Source organism: Pinus tabuliformis, chromosome 5_2, assembly GCF_031772625.1.
Source record: "Pinus tabuliformis cultivar Carrire ecotype Pingquan chromosome 5_2, CPIR1, whole genome shotgun sequence".
Taxonomy (NCBI): Eukaryota; Viridiplantae; Streptophyta; class Pinopsida; order Pinales; family Pinaceae; genus Pinus; species Pinus tabuliformis.
The window spans coordinates 705,045,514-705,069,923 of NC_142306.1; the positions used below are offsets into that span (position 1 = coordinate 705,045,514).

Below are 24,410 nucleotides of genomic sequence, written 5' to 3' on the forward strand. Positions count from 1 at the left end.
ATACTGTGTCTACATATGTCTATACTTGTGATGTATTACAAAATCATTCCTGTATCAGAGCAGTTTAGTTAGTTTTCTAGTCAGTTTTGATTTGAGTATGGGAATGCCTACCTCAGTGATGATATGTTCACATATATATATTTTGCATTGAATGTTTTTACAGGTTCCGACCGGGGTGTCCACAGGATGATCCTTGAAATGATAAAGTACTTCACTCTTCTTAGATGACAAATGCTATCCTCATCTATTACAGACTTCGCACTTTAGGGGGCAATCTGTTGCACAAAAATTGTCACCTTGACATTCTGCAATCTGTGTGAGTCTATCACCACTCATACTTTCCTCCTTTGCAAGTCTTAAACCTCAGTTCTTCATATCAAGCCTTGAAAATAAGAGAAAGCCCTTAAAAGTCTCTAAAACTCTGGTTCCGCACTTTCTCTTAGCATTACCTACGGTCCCACACCTAATGGTCATGTCCCCTGTGCACCTGACCGCTCTGTTTATGTGTTATGGGTGCGGACCCCTGTAAAAGTTAAAAAGGCACAAGTATATTCCTAAAAACTCACTTTGAGTCATTTCTGGAAGCTTCTAGAAGGAATCTTGAGGTGGCAAGTTCGCTCCTTTAAGGTTGATGCATCCCATACCTTAAGGAGCTAACCCCTTGATGTGAGGAGCTTATCCCTTTGAAGGAGAACTCTATCCCTTCATAGGTGGACCTGTAACCTCCTTCCTTTGCACTACAAAATGAAGCATTGGGCTGGTTACTGAAGAGGTTGAAAGCTGAATATTTTTGAGGTGAAATGCTGCTGGAACTTAGTCTTCCTAATTGAGCTTTTGTGAGGAAAGATTACATACCTCTTGATCTCATTTGGAAGAGTGTGAGGCTTGTCAAAGTAGAGGAGATTTCTGTTTCGGACCCTAGGAAGAGCATGTACAACATCAAGGCACCAATGGTTGTAAAGTTCTTCTATTTCAAAGTTAATACAATCAAGTTTATTTTTCTCAATAAGTTGTGTTTTATGGTTTATTTTATGGATTCCTTGATCACCATAATGAACATGATTTATTATATTAGCTATGCAGGTGTTATTTGATGTGTGCTTGTTTGTGATTGCAGGTTCTCAAAAGGAAACTCTTTCGGACGGTTGAAGGATGGCTGCTACAAACTAGCGTTGGACTTAAGGTAGGGTCTAAACACCTCTATAGTTTTTATTAATGAATCGCAATATGTTTAGAGAAAGGTAGATTTGCTTGTCCTGCTTGTTGCTAGATATCTGTTGATACTAGGGATATCGGCCTTGTCTGCAAGAACGATTTATCCGGCCAACAAGAAGATGGCAATTGAACATGTAACAACAAAAGAAGCTTGTATTACTGGAATGAAGATGAGACGCTGGGAGGAACAGAGTATCCATAATCTCCAACAATTGAACCTCTATTCCTTCCAACTTTCAGCCATTTATAGGCTTTTTACAATACTCTCGAACTCTTTGAGGCTCTAGATGTCCTAATCTATCCCCTCTGTCTTCTAACTACTTTATGCCATAACTAGACAAACATGCGCTGAGAGGGCTCTGTTTCTAACAAACATGGTAACCCAATTCTAGTAATTTCGTCGCGTTGTCAGGTGGCTCACTCGTGCCAGCGATGTTCCATGATCATTTCTGTTGGTTCGGCTGCATCATGTTGTTGTTTTTTTCCCTTTCGACCATGCATTCCGTTATTTCAGTTCAACTATCCGACTGTCAAAAACAATGATAGAGCCAACAAATTTCTTCCCTGGGTGACTGATGGGAAGTGCGGTACAGGGGCACATGGGCTGTTGGATGGCGTGGATCGACGGTCGGGATGTTGGTTGGGCAGCAGAGGATGAATTGTGGTGATCGTGAACGAGGGCCGTTGGATAGGGAGGAATGGACAAAGGAGATCAATCGCCAGAGGCTTGAAGTCGTGGCGGGAGCAAAATAAGTCCGAGTCGTTAGATCTTGGATGGGTAGATCGAACGACTATCGAGTGGAGGAGGTGCTCGAAGGATAACACCCGGGAGCAGCTTATTCGAGTAGAAATGGTTTATATCGGGTGGTCATCGAGCGGTAAGCGGTAAAGGTCAGACCCGCCCGATTCCATTCATCGGGCGCCACGTAGCAACAGAGGAGAGAGAGGAAACCGCCTTATCAGGCGGGTATCCCTCTCGCTTGTTGCCCAAGCGATATGCATGATAGCCTTTAGATCTCGTGGAAATGATCTAACGGTGGTGATTAGTCAAGCATATAACATCAGTCAGATAGAGTGCAGACCGTCATATCAATGGGAAGATTGACGGTGGGTGGACACGAAGGTATGGGATGATCTCGAGAAATGTGCAAAGGGGCGCATATGGGCGGAAAGGTAAGGTTTTCGGGGCTTGAGCATTATTGCATGTTTTCATACGCTCTGAAAAATAATAGTACATAGGGGGGCAAAAATGGATTAATTCACGTAGGGCCAAGGTGAAAGTGGGTTTTGTTATGATGTGAGGGTTGGGTTAGGGCATGAGTGAATGTGAATGGGAGTGGATGAGTGAGAAAAGTGAGGTGATGGACCATATGGGAACCTCTCCACGACAGCAAAATAGACCATTTCCCTCATTTAGTCTTCAAAATAGCAGCACTGCACCTCAAGGCTAACAGGTCTAACTTAGAACATTGATTATCCAGAATAAAGAACATAGGCATCACAACCAAAAAATTCTTAAATGTGAATAATCACAAGACTGAACCGACCAAACTTCTTCAGGAATTTTACAGTTAATAGCAACTGAACGTGATATGTTTACCAAATAAAAAGCAGAAGATATTGCTCCTGCCATTAACTCCTTGTGCAGGTTAGCTTTGTTGATCATGCTTCTGGCTCTTTCCATAAGAGTCTGATTCATATGTTCAACAACATCATTTTGCTGAGTATAATAAACAATAGTTTTATGTCTAACAATCCCTTCATCCCTACAATATTGTTCAAATTCTAAGGAAGTAAATCCACTGCCATTGTCGGTTCTTAAACATTTAATTGATTTGCTTGTTTTCTTTTCCACCATAGCTTTAAATTGTTTAAAAGCATTAAATACATCAACTTTTCTTTTCAACATATAGACCCAGACTTTCCTGGAGAAATCATCAATAAATGTTAAGAAGTATAATGCACCTCCATAAGATACAATAGGAGATGGTCCCCAAAGATCATAATGAATAAAGTCCAAAATTACTTTACTGTTATGACTTCCAGTTTTAAATTTTCGTTTACATTGTTTTCCATATACACTATGTTTGCAAAAATCCAGACTCAAAGATTTCAAATTAGGAAGAAATTTGTGATTCATCAGTAATTGAAGGCCCTTCTCGCTCATGTGACCCAGTCGTTGATGCCATAGGTGAGTATCTTCTTCTATCTTCTTAGATACAGTTGCTGCCTCACTAACCCGAGTACTTCCTTTAAGTCTATAAAGGTTTCTGATCTTCTCTGCATTCATAACAACTAGAGCACCCTTTGAAACTTTCAACACTCCATTTTGACCTGTAAACTTGTAGCCTTCTGAGTCCAATACGCTCAAAGAAATCAATTTTTTTCTTAACTCAGGTACATGTCTAACATCAGTGAATGTTCTAAATGTATCATCATACATTTTAATTCTGACATTTCCCATTCCAACAATTTGACAAGATACATTATTACCCATAAACACAAAACCACCATTCACAGCTTGATATGAAGTGAATCAATTTCTGTGCAGACTCATGTGATGAGAAGCACCAAAATCTAACAACCAATTTTCATAATTATGAGAGACATTGCAAACTACTAAAGCTTCATCTACCATACCTAATTCAACAAATAAAACTTCATTAATCATACCTCACTTAACTTGAATTGCTTCCTTCTTTGGGTTTTCAACGGACTCCTTTCTTTTCCAACGGTCTTTCTTGAGATGCCCTATTATGTTGCAAAACCAACATTTGGCTTTACACTTCTTGCCTTTTGATTTTGATCTTGAAGAACTTCTTGTTTTCTCCGCTCTTTCCTTAGACTAGCCTTTGGCTACCATGACTGCTGGTGCAAAAGTTTTAATGCTAGACTTCCTCCGTACTTCTTTAGATAACAGAGCTCCCACAACATAATCAAACTCCAAAGATTTCGTTGTGCTCAAACTAATAGAAGTCACAAAGTGATCCCAAGACTCGGGCAAAGAACATAACAAGGTAATAGCTTTATCTTCTTCTTCAAATCTAACATTCATATCTGACAACTGGCAAATAAGTGTATTAAATACATTTAAATATTCTGCAATTTTAGTACTCTCCTTCATCCGAAGGCTATATAGTTGCATCTTTAGATAAATTTTGTTTGTTAAAGATTTGGTCATATACAATGTTTCCAATTTTACCCACAAACCTGTTGCTGAGGTTTCTTCAACAATGTTGAAGAGAACTTCATTTGTTAGGCACAACCTGATGGTACTGAGAGCTCGGACATCCAAGTCCTCCCAATCCAAATTTGTCATGCCAACAAGTTTCTTTTTAACCCCATCTAATGCTTTGTGCAACCCTTGTTACACCAAAAAATCTCGTACTTTTAGTTTCCACAATGCAAAATTGTTCTTATCGGTGACATTCTCCACCTCGAACTTAGCATTAGTAATTTTGGCCATTTCTTCTTAGGTTCTTTGAATTTTTTTATTAATGATTAAATTTTGTTGAGTCCTCCGACTAGGGTTTTCCCTTTTTAATTTTGCCTTCAATTTGGGTTTATCTAAATTTCTTCCTTCTCGTTTCTTTAACTAAGGTTTCTCTTTTTAATAGTGATTCCACTTTAAAAAAAACCTTCAAACCTCCTACAAAATTTTTCTTTCAAGAAACCAAAAAATTCAATAATTTTCTGAGATAATTTTTCAGAACCCCACTTTATTTTTAGAAACCCATCTTAACTTTTTAGAAATGAAAAAAATTCAATGGACAATTTTGTTTTTGCTGCGAAAGAAAAAAAACATACTCGGGGCAATCGATTGCTTATGTCGGGTTCACCAATTCAGGATGCCCTTGGTTTCAGCTGCTACAAGCTTTATTGGCAGCTCAACTAAGCGAACGACTCTTGGTTCTTTTTCTCTACTTGTCAAATGTTGTGGGGCTGACAACGACTCGTTCGATGGCGACATCCTTTGTTTCAATCAATCCGGCAGGTCGAACCACGAACTTGAAAAAAAATTGACGTCAACTCGTTCAGCAACGACTCTTTCTTCAACCGATGGCTCGGTAGGCCGCTCTGCTACTCTCGGAGGCTACTTTCTCAGCGACGACTTGGTCTTCTCCTTAGTGCCGAGCATGGACAATCGGGCAAAGTTCTCACTCAGCAAACTCTTTCGTGGCTCATTTTGCTGCGCTATCCACTCAGTGTTGCAAAGGTCAAAACTTCAACAACTCTGCCTCCTCGGCTTTGGAATGACTCCTTTTTTTTAATATAAAAAATTCGAGACTCCAATTTCTTTGGCAGATTTCTGCTGAGCGGATTTCTTTTGGTGTCAGTTCGAAGAGAAACAATGACAGGACTTAATGGCCCCAACTTGTAAAAAAAACTTCTATACAGGCAGTGGCTTCATATTCCCTCTGCTCTGATCAGCTTTACAAATTCGCTCTGATACCACTTGTTGGTATTTGAGCCTGTTAGAATTCAAATAGAAAGAAATACACAAGAATTGTAAACTGAATCACACAACAAGAAACACAAAAGGTTTATGTTTTAAAACCCTAACAGTGTGTCAAGGAAACCTCCACGGGACAAGGGGTTGGAATTTTTATTGCTTCAAGTCAAAATATGACTCTCCAAGTTATATCAAGCCTCTCGGGCAATCACCATTTTAATAAAAAGATTTCATTACATAACTCTCACCATTTTAATAAAAAGATTTCATTACATAACTCCCTATAGTTACACAACTGCCTGAATGGTAAAACTAAATTTACTCATATAATTACATTGTTAACATTTATTGTTGTCATTCTTTAACAATACCTTATGGCACTGAATTCTCCCACATCCAATCGGGACACAAGTAAAACTGAACTTTCTACCTCCAACATCTAAGAAAACAATGCAATAATGAGACAACTATCATATGATGGCAAGTTAACTTTATGGAAGATGAGAGCGGTCTGACTACAATGCAAACAAAGAAGGATAAGAAGTTGGATGTTGTGATTTTGAAAACATGTCAATTACTTCATTTAATTTGTCACAACAAAAACTAATACAAATTACAAACAATTTTTTACAGCAGGCACTCAATGAAGATATAGCTAAGCTTGGAGCAAACCAATCACCATTTATGAAAACTATAGAGAAGCGGCCGAAAGTTTGACGCTTAAATGCATGGCAATATTGCATATTAAGAAAAGCAAACACCATAGGCTAAGCGTAACTATTCACATACATGGCCCAGGCTCATGTTGTTCGATAGCAACTATCATATCAATTTGTTTGATTTGTGCATTTCCAAAGTCCACACCACACTAGAGCATGATGTTGTATTACAAAAGCAAGCATGCCAATTTCTACTGATCTGACAAGATTAGAAAAACAGCAAACCAGCTAAAACAGAAACCAACGGAACAGTAAGATTATCATCGATCTGAGTACTGATTGGCAGAGACTCCACAATAGTTGCAACTATGGAGATAAGAACGGATGACAAAAGCATCCCTGTGCTGACTTCATAATAGCCAAAAGATGCAAAGTAAAGCATATACCTGCTTGCAAAAGCACAAAACTAATATGAGCAAGTTATCAATAAAAAATAACAACTGCACGAGAGTTTCAAATGCTTCCACTATCAATACATACACTACGGAAAAGATGAATCCCATGAGGAACATTGCAGAGCTGCCAGCTAATGATTTATTCTTGTTGTAAGGAAGTTTTATGGTTCCCAGCCTTCTTCCTACTATATCTGCGAAGCCTGCGAGAAGAAAGATTCAATCATTTGAAGATAACTACCTCAGCCCCATTCCTGAACATGTGAAAAGGAGAATAAAAATTACAAACAAGACGCTTTTACCATCTCCAGCACATAAGGTGGAGATTGTGACAGGGCCAATGGGAGAGGTCGTCCAAAATATGATAGTAACCAATGTTAATGTACTCGCATAGTAAAGTGGTCCCTTCAAAAGTTCCCTGGGGCATGAACCACAAAAACATTGAGAAACTAGTAAACATATCCATTTCCACCTGTACAGAGCAAGCGTTGCCTTTTATGCTCCCCTATTCAACTCTTACTATATTTTGACTAGGAAAATCAACCGCTGCATTTGGTATGTAGCATACAACAACACCAGGTATCACAAACTTAGTACAATGAAAAGATTTCATAGCATCATAAAGCTAACCTGGCATCTCCATATCTACTCATGGATTTGACCATAGCCTCATTTTTCAATATTCCCAGTCCCAAGCCAATCATTCGGAATATATTTACTCCAGGTGCTAATGCTGCCAAATATGGTGCCTGAGGACTGGTGCTGAAAAAGAGTATTCGGCTTTCAAATTTAAATAAATTGTATGTAATACATGAAAGTGCAGTTTTCTTAATTGAGAAAAAATAGCGAAGCACCACTAAAAGAAATAAAGGCTCTCTTTCAGGACTTGACGAATATTAGACTAAATGTGAATGAAAGCCTTGAAAGAAAAACATGTCTCCACAATAGACTTTGTATAGACAATTAAGCTGATAATATATATTAAGAGAAGAAAACTGGCATACCTGAAAAGAGGCCAACAGAGCAAGTAAACAAGGCCGAAGCTTACATGCACAAACTTGCGATTCAATTTCTACAAACAGGAACCACGTATAATGTGGCTGAATTAACATGTATGTAATAAGGAAATCCAAACAATTTTTCAGAAAACTGAGCTTTCTATGAGTCTGAACAGTTCCCTACTCCTGACTTCGTATGCATCCCCAAGAATTCGAAAGAGAAAGGAAAAAGAGGTTGTTAGGAGAGTGGGTAAAGACAACTGAATTGAACTGAATCTATTTTAAGGTCTACAGGAGCAGTGTAAGCATTGCAAATGATGAGATAAAAAATAGTTTGATATGGGCTTCACCAGAAAATCCTACTTGTAAAGAATAAATATCTGACAGTCAAATGCTAAGACAATAATAGTTTGATATGGACTTGACCAGAAAATCATACTTGTAAAGAATAAATATCTGACAGTCAAATTTGTGGTCTAAGTAGGTGAGAAAGGACAGATCTTTTTTATAGAAATGTTAATCGTTTCTCATTTTCTACCTTTTATTATTGTCTGTCATGTTTTAGCCATTTGATTTGTGGAATAGTTGCCTATGTCATTTGGGATAGCACATACTTAAGGCATCGTTAAGGGCAGAGATTGCTGTGGCTGAAGAAAACAAAATGGAGAGATATTGTTGGTATAAAAATATGTTAAATGGTTTACTCTGTTCTGCAATATTGACTGGGAAACAAAGTAGATTTATGCAGAATAGTTCTGCCTCAATTTTGTCAATTGTTTCCTCTCCAATTCAGTTGTATAACTTTAGAGAACAACTGATAACATAAGCCAGAAATAATAAAATTTCAGCTTGAGTATAATTCGATCACATATGCAGTAATTTTTTAGGTCACTCGACAGGAAATTAAAACAGAATTTGATAGCTCCAAATCTCTGCTGGAGACTACCTAAACCCTACAAATGCAAAATCTGTTTTTCAAGTAGAAGCCTATTGCAATGAAATCTTAAAATACACACACAAATACAGGCTGTTAAGAGAAATATGAGATGTCACCATTCATTAAAAAAAGGATATGCAAACAGAGTGCATCCCTCTGAACTGTGCTTCTAAAAAAAAGTCTCTTCTCCATCCAGTGGTTACCATACATCCACAAAAAATATTTCCTGCTACCAACAACTACTGAACTTTATTTAGAAAAACAGAAACACATGAGCTCTACAGCTGTCCCTAAAATGACTCACATTCAAGCCTCTATTTCTATAAACTGAACCTATAATTAATTCAGATTCTAGGCAAGTTAAGTGCCCCAGAATATTAGAAATAAGTTCCATTTTATGGGACTGCCATGCGGTTCGTAGTGCATGTTCTTATATCATTCTCCTTCTGTTAAGGAAATTTTGAATGTCTCAGTTGAGCCATTAAGCATACCAACTAAACTTCGGTAATACAAGTGTTGTTTGTATGTTCAAATTCCAACTTGACCCCATGCGGGAATTCCCTTCCTTCAGGTGAGATCAACAGGAAACCTGCCCCATTGCCTTCTTTATTACTTGCACCATCGAACTGTAATGTTCACAATTCCAAAGAGCTGGAACTTTTCTCTTCGCACGTCAAAGGTACACAATAATTATCAACTGGGGTTCATGGCTGAGCATGAAATTTATGATATTATCTGTGGTGCAGGAAGGGAAATTGGTAAGCTTTTCAGGATCACTGATGACATAAGTCATTTTACATTCCCTGTGCAATTTGCAGGTTTCCCTCCAAAAATAGGAATGGTGGCATAAGACAAGTCAAACTGGATATTCCCCCACAGAAGCATTGTGATAAAATCAGCAAAAAGAATTGTAAAAATCGAGAAAATATCAGTAAAAATGGGGAAATTTAAAATAGCATCAAAATATCTGTAAAAATTGGCAAACATCAGCTACGACAAAAATCTCGATTTCCCAATTTTTTTGCAATAAAATCGGGATGTTTGGAACACTGCACAAAAGTATACATTGTGCATCCCAATGTATAGACAATAGCATAACATAGATGGGGAACATCTACAATCACCACATCCATCATCACCACATCCATCATCACAAAGTTTGTGGGGATCAGATCCATTCCTACCACCAAATCTTTGATTATCCCCAAGCACTGGATCCTCTTAGAATCAAAGAAGTATAGGTCTTTGTAAGGCCTAGTGATGTCCAAGCCTAATTTTTCCCTGATTATTAAGGACATCAAGGAATGAGAGGACCAAGAATCTTACAGAATTTGGATGGTTATGGAGATGCAGGGTATTGTGATATTCTTTTTTCTGGTGTTTTTTATAGCTGGACTTTCAGGGTTGGAGGCAAATAGGTTACAGGTGCAGGTTATGTCATCAGCGGGCCCAGGGGCTTTTGGAGATGTTTCATGGGGTTTTGAGGAGTTTCTATGGGATCTGATGGCATTTGCTTGGCGTGTTCCATCACCTGCACAACTTGCCTTTCATTCCGTTGCATTTCGACAAATTTCGAAAAATAGGGTTATTGTTGGGCCTAACTCAATTTATTACGCTTAAGGTGGAGTTCCAAGAGGAATACTTGACGGAACACCTTAGTGTAGTAGCTCGTTGGAACCAAAACGAGAAGGTCTACAGGATGGGAGGATTAGAATTGATTTTTAGTGACCTAAGGAGACATTGTGGCCAATTTACCATTTCCCCACATTAAATATAAATATTTTAATTGAAATAAAAAGAGAGAAAAGTGCTCCATGATTAAAATAATAATAATATAGGAGGTTCTAGAGAGGTCCATCAGAATTATAAAAAGAGGAGGAGGAGGCAATTAGAAGTCATCTTGGATTTGTGTTTTCTTCATGTGGAGAGGTTTGAGAACTTAGTTCTCTACTTCAGCAGTAGTCTCAGGATGGAAACCCTTGGGTGATTCAGTGAGATTAGGCGAGTACCCATCTTCCCTTGGATGAATTCACAGGAGAACTTAGTAGTTGCATTTCAATTCAGGGTTTGGAGGGCCGGTTTTAGCATTGGTAGTTGCATTTCAATTAGGGTTTTGGAGGGCAGGTTTTAGCATTGGAGCAGATTAGTTTTGGAGACCAGAGTATCTATTTCAACTATTTCAGTTATATCATCATGTACACTATTTCAGTGATTTATTATAATGAAAGCTAAGATTATTTTTGTTCATTGTGTTATTGAATTGCATGTACTTTATCTGTTATGTTTTACATGACGATCCTCTGTTTATATATGACAATTTTATCTGAAGTATTTCTGAGTTAAAATTTCAAGAAAACCCTAAATTTTTACATTTGGAATATTACAGTGGTATCAGACCTGTGCATCTTGCTAGCCTATAGGTTTATTGCAATCTACTTTGGGAGAAGATCGAGTATTATTTTGTTGGTAATCTTTCAAGATGCACAAATTGAAGAATAAGAAGAAGGGTGTGACCACTATTGTTTTGGCCAAATATTTTAGCCAAAGTTCATTGTTTGGCCAAATTATTATTAATTTTTAAAGGAGACAAAATATTTAAATTTTGTGTAAACTTTAAAGGGCCCAATTTTATTTTTATAGGCTGTGGCATATAATTTAAACAAGTGGCCGTGAGCAAATGTTTATCAAAGTCCAAATCTTTAGAATGGCCGCATTGAAAAAATAAAATTCCAAGCCGATTTCGGTTGATTGGTCAAGGTAAAAGTTAGTCTGTGAGGGAGGCGTTCTTTAGCAGCCGCATCTATCATTATTCCGGAGCAGCATAAGAATGGCCGCATTGAAAAAATAAAATTCCAACACGATTTCGGTTGATTGGTCAAGGTAAAAGTTAGTCTGTGAGGGAGGCGTTCTTTACCAGCCGCATCTATCATTATTCCGGAGCAGCATTGTGAGGGAGGCGTTCTTTAGCAGCCGCACCTATCATTATTCCGGAGCAGCATTGTGAGGCCGAATTCCTCAGCATTCCTGGGCAAAATCAAGTGCCAAATCAGAGACTATTGGAAACAAAATTTCTTGTGGATTATCAGCATTTGGAGTACGGAATTTTTGTTCTTAGAGGGTGTGTTGCCAGTCCATTCTGGGCGGGTTCTGCTGCTGAAGACATTAAACTGCCACAGTCATTTCCAGATTTGATGTTGGGCATGTACACTTGCAATGGTCGAGTTCTGGGCTTGCAAGGCTCAACCACCATGACCGTATAGAGGCTGTGGGTCATTTTCTGCTTGTTGGGCATAATATTTGTCTACAAGGAAGTCGATATCAGTGATATATGGACCACATTTCTTGTCCTGCTGAGCGTGGGTACAGTGGGAAAGTTTCTGCTTCAGTGGAACGAGTCAGCACAGAAGATAACTGTGACAAATCCCTGCATATTACCCTGAATCTCATGAGTTTTCCTAGCTGTTATGCGTGTATTTAGTGCTCCTTTAGAGGTTGTAACTGGTTAATAAATATTATAGTTGGGAACTTGTATGGCTGAAAGTCACGTGGGGAACTTGCTAAAATTACTGAAGAATATCTTGCTGCTTACATACTAGATATCCACTACATTTCTTTGGGGACAGTGATGATATGATTAGAGGGCTGCAGCAGGTTCCAGGTTCTTATTTTGTACTGTAAACTCTTATTTGTAAGTTCAGAAATCAGTAGAAATGCATGGCTAGTATCTTCTGAGTTGTTTCCAGTGAGTAAATTACTCCCAGTGACTGATGTAATGTGCTCAGTGGTGATTTAATTTAATGGTGAAATCATTGAATATATTATATTGCTAATTGAGAGGTTTCTGGAGGCATTATACTCTCACTGTGCATCTCAATTTGGAGTAAAACTCATTAAAATATACTTACAGCTGTCTGTCATCAAAGTGTTTAACTAAACTCTTCACTGAAAAATCCCATCAAACTCAGAAAAACTCAGAGCTATTTTGGAACTTTTCCCAGAGGAATTTCACAGTAGGCCAAGGAGCCACTGATCATATGTTCCAGAATTAATAGTAGACTTACCATGTCAAAGGGTTCGAGTAGCACTTGTTAGTGGTGCCAACTCTGGACAAAGAGGAGCCTATTTCAAGAGGTTGAGTTGGTTGTAGCTTATCCAAAGAGGAAAAGTTGGTTTCAAAGCATCTTCAAATCAAGTTCTATCAGTTGGTGTTCTAGGTGTCAAAGAGAAGACGGAATTCAGAAAATAGGGCCATTGTTATATGCATACTTCCGATTTGGACACTTCCTTGGGACCGTGCCTATGGATACCTGTAGCAGCTTATCTTAAAGGAGCTGAGTTGGTTTCAGAGACATTTGCAGATTAGTCATAGTTGCCTACCTGTTGTGTGTTGAGGACGAATTTCCGGGAACAAACTTATCCTTGTTACTGTGCAAACTCGCAATCGTTCCAGGTTCCTTTATCAATTCAACACTTCTTTGCCTTGCAAATATTTGTGAAGTTTGATGTCACTTTTGCATTTTGATGATGTATATACAATCAAATGTGGACGAGTGAGAGGCTATATACTGTTGGTACCCATTTTTGTCATGTTTATTGTGATCAAGTCCTTGAAATCAGCGTCCTTATTGAATTTCATAATATGTTGTTGGTCAAATTATTGTAGCAGCTAGTGAGGTGGTCAATCCATCATCATGGTATGGCCCTGTAAATATGTTAAGTTATGGTATGTTCTATACTTAGAGCAGTTTACTTCTTTTTTCTTATTATTATTTCACAAATTAGCAATCACATGTACATTAAGTAAAATGCAGATAGAACATTAAACAATCGACAGAAAACAAGCCAAGACAAGAGACACAAGATGTGGCGGCTAGCTAGGGACAAACCCCAATATGGGGAAACCCTTTGATCAAATCTTCTTTTATCTTCAATAATTCAGTAGAGAGAAATAATACATAAATCAGATTTACATCAGCAGCAACAAACCTTAGATCAGCCCTCAACTAGGGCAGACAATATCTTGCAAACCGACCGTTGGATCGGCTTGATTCCTTCACCAAAAATGCGGCCTTCCGAGGAGAGTCAGTTCCACCTACAGCGCAATTCTGAGAGAGAGAAAGATGGTCAACGTTGGTCAAACTTCCGATTTGTAGTTGCAGCCCTAAATTTCCGTCCTTCCTTCCACACATGTGAGAGAAGAGTCCCTTATTGCGCAGTAGGAGAAGAGCCTTTTTTCTTCGCAAGAGAGAGAAAGAGATGTGATGAGATGAGTGTGTGCAAATGAGGAAAAAACCTTCTATATTTACTTACAAATGTTGATGATTGAATAGATGCAACTATTGGGCTTCTAAGCCTACATGAGTTGCTGTTCGGCTTGATAATTATTTCATAATCAAAGTAAATTCATATCTCCACAAATACTTATTGGAATCGAACGATCTTTAAATCAATCCTACACCTCTCGACGAGAGGAATCTAATAAAAATATTATCAGCCATGAATAAGATGACCCACATGGAGTTTGGCCCTAGTTGCCAATTTTAACACTCCCTCTCAACTAGGGAAAACTCCATCTGCAATTCGTCTGTCGGTTACTACTATTCATCCATCAAATCCACTGCTCTGTACAGCTTGACCCCTGCTCTGCTCTGCTCTATTCTGCCTACTCTGCTCTGTTCTGTTCTGCGCTGTTCTGATCTACTCTGCTCTGCTTTGTTCGAATTATGAAGAAGAAGAAATGATCGAGGATGTATCATACCATCCTCCACTGAATCAAAGTCAGTCTCAGAGTGTGTACCACTGGTCCCGGACCAGTCCTCAACCGACCCGAAGTCAGTGTCATAGTAGATAGTAGATACAACTCCTACCACTGGTCCCAGACCAGTATCATCCTTCACTGACTCAAAGTCAGCCTCAGAGTGTGTACCACTGGTTCCAGACTAGTCCTCAACCGACCCGAAGTCAATGTCATAGTGGGTACAACTCCTACCACTGGTCCCAGACCAGTATCATTGATCCCAGATCAATGAAGGTCATCCTAGCATAGGGAATACGGTAGATACAGCGATGCGTCCATCGGTACTACTATGGTCCCTATCCTCATTTCCCTGTTTATTGATTAGATGAGAGGTACTTCCCATGAGTCCCAGACTGCATGGGTAGGATGCCTCGACAGGAGAACTAATCAATCCTGTCGACAGGAGAGCAAATCATCTTGTTCCACAAGAGAGCGAATCATCTTGTCCATAGGAGAGCAAATCATCTTGTCCACACTCGCCATGGAGAACACATCATCTAGGCCTCACAGGAGAACTAATCATCCTGCTACACAATCATCATGGAGAACACATCATCTAGACCTCACAGGAGAACTAATCATCCTGCTACACAATCGTCATGGAGAACACATCATCCAGACCTCACAGGAAAACTAATCATCCTGCTACATAATCATCATAGAGAACACATCATCCAGACCTCACAGGAGAACTAATCATCCTGCTACATAGTCGCCACAGGGTGTCACAGGGAACGTTTTGATTCTTTTACCCTATACATGTACACCATCAGGGGATGGTGAGTCACACTGTGGCCATATGTCGCTCCAAGAAGTACCCCGTGCCCCCCCGGAGCTCCAGGAGCTCCATACATCATACAGGACCCTCATCAGAGGGTTTCTGAACGACACCAATTCGTTTTCGGAAAGTCAAAAATTTGACCTTTCTTAGGGGCTTTGTCAAAATGTCAGCGACCTGTAAAGGCATCTTTAATTTTATTTTTCCATGCACGTACCTTGCCATCGATGAAAGCCACTTTGTAGCCTTTGTCTTCCATTGCCAAGATTGACACCGGGTTCTTTTTGAGGTTAGGTACATATAATACATCTTATAAGTGGATCGTATTACCTTGATTCAATTTAAGAGAGACATTGCCTACACCTTTCATGGGATATTTCGTATTATCTCCAAGGACAATTTCCAGGTTAGTTTCTTTCTCTATCAGATTATGGAGAACTTCTTTGTAACTAGTGAAGTGCCTTGAGACACCACTATCAATAAGCCAAATTCCCAGCGAGTCCAAAGGAGCAGAGGTAGATAGAGCAACTGGTAGATAATATTCATCCTGCCTATTGTCAACAGTGTTAGATTCATACCTGGAATTTCTAGCCTTCTTGAATGATTGTCCTCTTCCTTGATTTCCAGCACTCCTTTTAGCTCTGCTATTAGATTTGCCATTCCTTTGATTGCCATGAAAGGGACTTTGATCATCGTCCCGGTGTGAGTCCCTTCTATCAGGGCACTCCCTTGCATAGTGACCTGCTTTATCGCAAATGTAACATCGTCCTTTTCTTCCACACTGAGGTCCAACCTTTCTTTTTGATTTAGTGTCGGAATTATTTCTTTTCTTAGCATGAGAAAAAAGACAGCAGGAGGACCTTTAGGCATGGGCATTTCTTGCTCTTCTATCCTTGTTTCTTCTTGAATGCATCTTGCCATTAATTCCTCGAAACCAGGAATTACATTATTGTTGAGAAGAGTAGTCCTGAACACGTACCATTCCGATGGTAATCCTCCAAGAGTCGTGAGTGCCATTTCCCTATTAGTAATAATCTCCCCAATAGATAGTAGATTGTTCCTGATCTCGGTGATTCTTAAGAAGTATGCTTGCATACTCTCATCTTTGCCCTTCTTAATTTTCTTCAGCTTATTTCTAAGAAACAAGACTTGATTTGCACCATTAACTTTAAATAAACTCACCAGTCTATCGTAGATTTCCTTGGAGGTGTTTAGGTCGGAGATGTAGGCCACCAAGCGCTTGTCGATAGAGACCCGGATGATCTTCTTTGTTTTGACTTCGTTGGTTTTCCAATTGTTCCTTGCAGTAGCGGGTGCATTTGATGGAGGCTCAACAATATTGCCTCTCACATGGTCCAACACTCCTTGATCTTCTAAGGTTAGATCGAGAGACATCTTCCATCCATGATAGTCAGCTTTCTCATAAAGCTTGTCTTCAGCAGGAAAGAGTGTTGAGGACCCCATAGTTCTTTTAGGATAGCCTAGCCAATCTTATCTTCGGTGATTGCTCTTGCTCTTGCTTGGGCTTTGCCTTCACCTCAGCTCCGATACCATGTTAAATTATGGTATGTTCTATGCTTAGAGTGGTTTACTTCTTTTTCTTATTATTATCCACAGATTAGCAATCACATGTACATTAAGTAAAGTGCAGATAGAACATTAAACGATCGATAGAAAACAAGCCAAGACAAGAGACACAAGATGTGGCGGCTAGCCAGGGACAAACCCCAATATGGGGAAACCCTTTAACAAATCTTCTTTTATCTTCAATAATTTAATAGAGAGAAATAGTACATAAATCAGATTTACATCAACAACAGCAAACCCTAGATCAGCGCTCAACTAGGGCAGACAATATCTTGCAAACCGACCGTCGGATCGGCTTGATTCGTTCACCAAAAAATGCGACCTTCTAAGGAGAGTCAGTTCCACCTACAACGTAGTTCTGAGAGAGAAAGATGGTCAACGTTAGTCAAACTTCTGATCTGCAGTTGCAGCCCTAAATTTGTGTCCTTCCTTCCACACGTGCGAGAGAAGAGTCCCTTTCTGCGCAGTAGGAGAAGGGCCTCTTTTCTTTGCAGGAGAGAGAGAGATGTGATGAGATGAGTGTGTGCAAATGAGGAAAAGACCTCATGTATTTATATACAAATGTTGATGATTGATTAGATGCCACTGTTGAGCTTTTGAGCCTACATGAGTTGTTGGTTGGCTTGATAATTATTCCATAATCAAAATAAATTCATATCTCCATAAATACTTATCGGTATCGGATGATCTTTAGATCAATCCTACACCTCTCGACAAGAGGAATCTAATAAAAATATTATCAGCCATGAATAAGATGACCCACATGGAGTTTGGCCCTAGTTGCCAATTTTAACAAAATATTGCTAAAAGCTGTGGGAAGTTTGTTATTCATAGTCATATAAAACAACTTGTCACACTTGTCATCATTGAACTAAAACATGGACAAGACCTTCATCAACTCCCTTAATAAACTAGTTGCAGCAATCAACATAACCTTTTCCAAGTAGATACTTTCTATGCTACAGCAAGAACAACCAAATGATTTGCAGGAAGGACATGGGATGAGACACAAACTCTTCACTCTTAGGACAAATCTAAAATCCATGAGGTTTTCAGTAAAATCCCTTCTCAAACTAGAAGAACTTGCTTCACTCCTTTCCAAAGTGGATCAGTCAGATGGGAAGAGCTTGATTTGGGCTCTAAAACTAGCCATGCTTGCTCACATACAACACAAATTTTTGGAGCATCCTTGTATAGGAGTCAAACTTCCAATGGCCTCTTGTCTTAGTAGTATCATGATGCTAACCACACCTATACCTCCTTGCAGTGATGACATTATGAGGAGAGTCCTCAGACTGATAGTGGAGACCTTTTAGGATTTAGATAACAGTGAGGGCCTTACCTTTGGGAAGAGGCTAGAGATTCTAGAAGTCATGGCCTTGGTTAGATCTTATGAACTCATGTTTGACCTGTTATGTGACGATTTGATCTTGCAGATGTTCCAATGCTTCTTCAGCATTAGGAAACATCATCTTGATACAGCCATAACACACATGCAATCAATTTTGTCCTCATGTATGGGGGGCCATGATGCCATTTGTAGGAGGTTGCAGTCTAAGTTGTTGGCCATTTGGAGGGAGGAACAGTTGGTTTCACCTGCTACTTATGAAGTAGCTGAAAAGTTAGTTGAGCAGAACATTGGAATATTCAGGAGATGGTTGACTCAGGAGCAGTTGCAGTGGATCTATGGTGACCAACCCTGCAACAAGAATTAATTGAGGAGGAAGGGTATTTGCTTCATCTGCAAGGAACCTTGGGGACCTGACCACTCATGCTTGAGAGATGCAGAGGGGATGGCAAAGGTAGAGCTAGAGGATATTCCTTCTGTCTTTCAGGATGAGGGCTCTTCTTTGGATGAGTCCATGGGGTCATACGAGGATTCCTCTGGGGAGCATGAACAGTCATGTGGAGCTGTTGACAATAGGCTATTTATATTCGGTGTGTATGGTGAGCAGTCAGTGGACCCTATTGGAGACATTCAGGATGACGACTAACCAGTGATGATTCTGCATGAGCAACATATGGTGGAGCATGAGTCAGTTGAGGAGGATGATATGCACAGTGTGCATGATGAGCCTTTTGAGAGCCTTAGTTGGAGGTTCATATTGAGCTCGTGATGGGGGAGGATGAGCATCCACTCTTGGGGTCAGCGATTGATGAGGAGCAGACAGATGTACAAACAACTAGCAGGGTGGCAGTAGTTGTATACATTTGTCCTCAGAAGGTGTTGGAGGATGACAGGATAGTTTTGTAGGAGGTAAGTCAACTGGAGGAGCATGGAGTTTCGAGACAAATGAGAGAGGATCTTCTGGAGATGGTGGTGCATCCATCTTTGGGCCTACTCACTGATTAGGTGTCGATAAATGTGTGGCAACCAATAAAGCTACGATGTTTTCGAGAGGCAACCCTCTCCAGGAGTGTATAAACAGGGCATGTAGCACAGTTTGACCACTTGTGTCTATTGTAGGGAGAGAGGCAGGTTTCCTTAGACAGATCTTATTGATTGACCAGGCAGAGCATCCTGAGTTGAGCAAGGACCCATATCAGCCTAGTAGACTTGTTCCTTAAACATGTGTCCATGACTCCATGCATTGGATTGGGATCATGAGTTGGTATCCTATTGATGGTGCGATATTCTTAGTTAGGGGCGTAGTAGAGCAGGGACCCTTCGTTTTCGGGCAACAACCCTCTCCAGGAGTATATAAACAGGGCATGTAGCACAGTTTGACCACTTGTGTCTATTGTAGGGAGAGAGGCTGGTTTCCTTAGACAGACCTTATTGATTGACCAAGCAGAGCATCCTGAGTTGAGCAAGGACCCATATCAGCCTAGTAGACTTGTTCCTTAAACATGTGTCCATGCATTGGATTGGGATCATGAGTTGGTATCCTATTGATGGTGCGATATTCTGAGTCAGGGGTGTAGTAGAGCAGGGACCCTTAGACATGTCAGATACTACATGCCCCAGTTGGCAGTGGGATATAGGACAAAAACTCTTCAACATTCCATCCTAGCATCAAGAGAGTGGGATTGGCATTGTATTGAGTCAGGAGTTGGATTGGAGAGAGGTAATGAGTTCATACGCAGTTGATGGGGCAACATTCACAGTCGGAGCTATAACACAATAGGAGCCATGGAGCATTGATGCTTGTTCTTGTGGCATTGGGATCCAGGAGGATTTTTTGATGACAGGTTCAACCAAAGATTGGTTTGGGATCTGGGCATATTGAGGGGCTTGTTCATGGTGGGTGGACACAAAGGCATAACATCACCCAGTGGTTTGTATGGGATCCGGGTATTGGGTCTCCGTTGCATTGGGCCACCAGACTGGTCCATAGGTTCGGATTGCTTGAGGGCAAGTAATCTTGGGGCTTGAGGATTTGTGATACTCCTTTTTCTGGTGTTCCTTATGGATAGACTTTCAGGGTTGAAGGTAGACAGGTCACAGGTGCAGGTTTATGTTATCAGCGGGTCCAGAGGCTTTTGGAGATGTTTCATGGGGTTTTGAGGAGTTCTTATGGGATCTGATGGCATTCACTTGGCATGTTCCATCATTTGCACAACTTGCCTTTCGTTTTGTTGCATTCCGACAAATTTCGAAAAATAGGGTTATTATTGGGCCTAACTCAATTTATTACGCTTAAGGTGGCATTCCGAGAGGAATACTTGACAGAACCCCTTAATGTAGTAGCTCGTTGGAACCAGAACGAGAAGATATACACGATGGGATGGCTAGAATTGATTTTCAGTGACCTGAGGAGGCATGGTGGCCAATTGACCTTTTCCCACATTAAAAAGAATATTTTAATTGAAATAAAAAGAGGGAAAAGTGCTCCATGATTAAAATAATAGTAAAATAGGAGGTTCTAGAGAGGTCCATCAAATTTATAAAAAGAGGAGGAGGAGGCCATTAAAGGACATCTTGATTTGTGTTTTCTTCATGTGGAAAGGTTTGAGAACACGATTCTCTACTTCAGCAGTAGTCCCAGGACGGAAACACTCAGGTGATTTAGTAAGATTGGGCAAGTACCCATTTCCCCATGGTGAATTCATCCAGAATTCACAGGAGAGCTTAGTAGTTGCATTTCAATTCAAGTGTTGGAGGGCCGGTTTTAGCATTGGCGCAGATTAGTTTTGGAGATCAGATTATCTATCTCAGCGATTTCAGTTATGTCATCATCTACACTCTTTCAGTTATTTATTATAATGAAAGATGAGATTATTTCTGCTCATTGTGTTATTGAATTGCATGTACTCTATCTGTTATATTTTCCATGGCAATCTTCTGTTTATGTATGGAAATTTTATTTGAAGTATTTTTTAGTTAAAATTTCAAGAAAACCCTAGATTTTTGCATTTGGAATATTACAACCATACATTTTTTAGGTGATGTAGAAGGGAGGGGTTAGTTGATCATTTTCATTGAGTAGATTTCCTGACAATATCTTAGGGGCATCATCCTACAGATGGATTTGATCTGCTTGCAAGGCTTCTTGCTATGACCCCAAGGGGGGCATATATGTGGTCATATCATATATATTTAATCCCATACATGCTCTCCTTGGTGTCATACGAAAGCCTCAATACAAAGAACCATCACATCAGCCCTAAAGTATTATTTATATTTTGGGTTCACTAGGGATTGGCAGATGAACCTTGGGGTTGCCCATTTAACCCCCAAAGGGTAGATACTTCCTTCCTATGAACATGATACTTGATTATTTCATAGAGAGGCATACAAATTTTTAATTTATTAAGCTTGTGCATGATGTCAAAAGGAAAAGAAGCAGGAGGAGTTATTCTCTAATATGAATCATTGATTTCTAATGACACTTAGGGCATTGTGTTTTTCCTCGAATTTTTAGGAACGTGGTTTCTTCCATGCATTCTCATGATTCCTAGGCATCTCTTCTCTTATAAAAGTTCGAGCATTTAGCCTGGGTCTCAACTATTATTTTCTTTCTTACCTGAGCTATGATGCTATGAAAAGCCATCCTTGGCTGGATGGGGAACAAATATAGAGGTTCTTCTTCCTGCAAGTAGATGTTCTCCTCTTGAGGTTCTTACTCCCCTTCATCATGAAGAGTCCTTCAGATCCCAAAAGGGGAAGTAAGTCACTTATTACACTCAAACAGTCATTAGGATGGAACAATATGTTAAGATCCCCATGATGATATGGATATTTAAATTCCCCCTACCTTTGTTCATAGTCTTCCTTGTAATAGAGGGGTGAAGGAACCGTCATGTTAGCCTAAGCGCATGAAGCCTGCGGTGGATCAGACTCTTTTGGCCTGTTCTATCTTTGCAACACGTTTGGGCAGTTGGGGAGGAGGGGGGTTCTAAACTATGGCTAGTTCTTGAGTGGTTGGTTCTGTGACCTTGGTGTAAGTTCTATAAATGTATGTGGAACTTGACCTTTTTGACTTTGAGAGATTATTGGCTAAAGATCTTAACAACGTAGTCACCTCTTCCATTGATAAGGTATCTCTAGTGGCTAAAGACATCTTTGCCTCTTTTCCCTTTCTTTGTTATTGAAATATCCTCTTTTAGGGTGGGTCTTGTTGGTTTTGAGTTGTATACCCGAAGTCTTCATATTGTTCTCCAAATCGTTGGCATTATTGAATTGGACATCTAGGTCTACACATTTTCTTTCACTTAGACACAAAGCAAAATCAGCTTCAAAGGCAGCAACATATGCTACCATTGTTGTAGTTCTAGAGGATTTAATAATCTCTAGTATATTGTGATATAGCATACAAGATATGTTGGTGAATTCAATAACCATTTCACCATTATTTCTTCTCAAGGTATTGAACTTAGTGAGGTAATATCTGTAATATATCTTGATCCACCCCATTTCTTAACGAATATATCATCAAATTGGGCCTAGTGCCTTTGAGATCCATTCGGCAGGTTCCTCAACCATTTCCTAGCTTCTCCCTCTAGAGAATGGGAAAACATTCTAGAGAACACATCATTATCTTTGATATTGAAGTTGTTTGTGTAGTTCTGGAAGGCAGTAAGATGATCTCCTAAGGTGATAACATTTTCCATAATAAATCTTGGTAAAACTTTGAAATATCCATTAGGCAGATCCCCAAGGCAATATGGAAGAGGTAGTATCAAGGGCTTAAGCCTAGCTACTAGTGAAGGACAAGGAGGGATCTAACCAACCATACGATGGTTTGACTTTTGGATTTGAGAATAGGGAGTCCTAGTTGATGATGAAGATCCAAAGTGTGTAAGGATTTAGAGTGAGGGGATGGCCCAAAATTGTGGAGGTGATGTAGGGTCAACAAATGACCAGGATTGTCTTGGATTATGCCACTTATCGATTTGAACCTTATAGGATAACAAGGTATTTAGTTCATAGATTCATCAAAATAGACAACTCCTTTTGACAAATCTATCAGGAGTGGACTAAGATAGGCCACTTTACTCAAATATCTACCCCATAGGTATATGACATGGTTTGAGGTTTACTTCAAGGGTGGTGTCATTAACATGCAAGGTTACATAAGATATTCATCCACATGAGCATCTTTGTAGAGGGAGCACTTAACATGTAGTTACCCTTTCCTCAACATTGTGTCCTACTAACCCTTTCTTGCCTTTTACTTGTAGTGTATTTTCTTTTACTTCATTTCACAAAGCCCCATTTTATGGTGTATGCATTTTATTGCATAGGGGTTTGGTATAATTTAATTTAGTCCTTTTTAGTTATGTGTTCATTGCATAGGACTTAGAGCAATGGCCTCGCATGAAGGGGGTAGAGCTCAAGTTTACTTTGGCTATTGACTTATTCGTATCCCTTTATTTTTTTTTTGCATTTTGGAATTTTTTACCTTTATCTTTCTTTTCTTTTTCTATAAAGCAGCATCAACCTTAGGCATTCAAACCCATTCTTCCCATGGGATTTTGAAGCCTGAACCTTTTTGGGAGATATGTAACAACCAACCCAAAAGAAAGGACAATGAAGAAGGGACAAATGGAGCATGTTATATATGGAAAGGACATAGGCATGTTACACCTATGAAAGTCCCCAGTAGTACCCCTTCTACCCAAGAGTGGCAACACTTGACTAGGAGATTGATGATGACGACCAAGGTGAAACAAGGCAAGAGGTATAACTTCTAAGCGTCGTGATTCATCATCTAATTCAACCTGTGATCACTACTTTCATGTTAAATGTATTAAGCAATGGATAAATGTACCTCATGTGTGTTGAACACCATATCAAATGAGTGACTTGGAAATGATATGAGAGACATCTATGGGAAGATTTCTGTGTAGAATCCTAAATGTGATCTTTCGGACTTGTTGTCGCTTAGATTGTACAGGCACAGTGCGACAACGACTTAGGGCGAGGGTTGTCACTTTGATCCCCACCCATTCTGTTCTAGCTATCTCCCAACAACAGGCTATGGGGGGTAGTCCCTATGGAAGATAGAAATGAAAGACAAGTTGGCAACCAATGAGTCTGGGAGACACGATTGAATGGCCTAGCCACTTGGTTGATTTAGCAAGCTTTTAG

General features: G+C 39.6%; 1 protein-coding gene across 1 annotated transcript in view; it reads right to left on the bottom strand.

The window, feature by feature from the left end:
* Positions 1 to 6,366: 6,366 nt before the first annotated feature.
* The window catches only part of LOC149161104 (putative phytol kinase 3, chloroplastic), a 65,094-nt gene continuing 47,050 nt past the window's right edge, over positions 6,367 to 24,410 (bottom strand). Inside the window, exons 2-6 of the mRNA XM_089436876.1 lie at positions 7,784 to 7,851; positions 7,410 to 7,541; positions 7,082 to 7,197; positions 6,868 to 6,982; positions 6,367 to 6,773 (exon numbers count right to left, since the gene is read on the bottom strand). Coding sequence (XP_089293002.1) covers positions 6,596 to 6,773; positions 6,868 to 6,982; positions 7,082 to 7,197; positions 7,410 to 7,541; positions 7,784 to 7,851 — 609 coding nt within the window. The 3' untranslated portion in view covers positions 6,367 to 6,595. The remainder of the gene's footprint in view (positions 6,774 to 6,867; positions 6,983 to 7,081; positions 7,198 to 7,409; positions 7,542 to 7,783; positions 7,852 to 24,410) is intronic.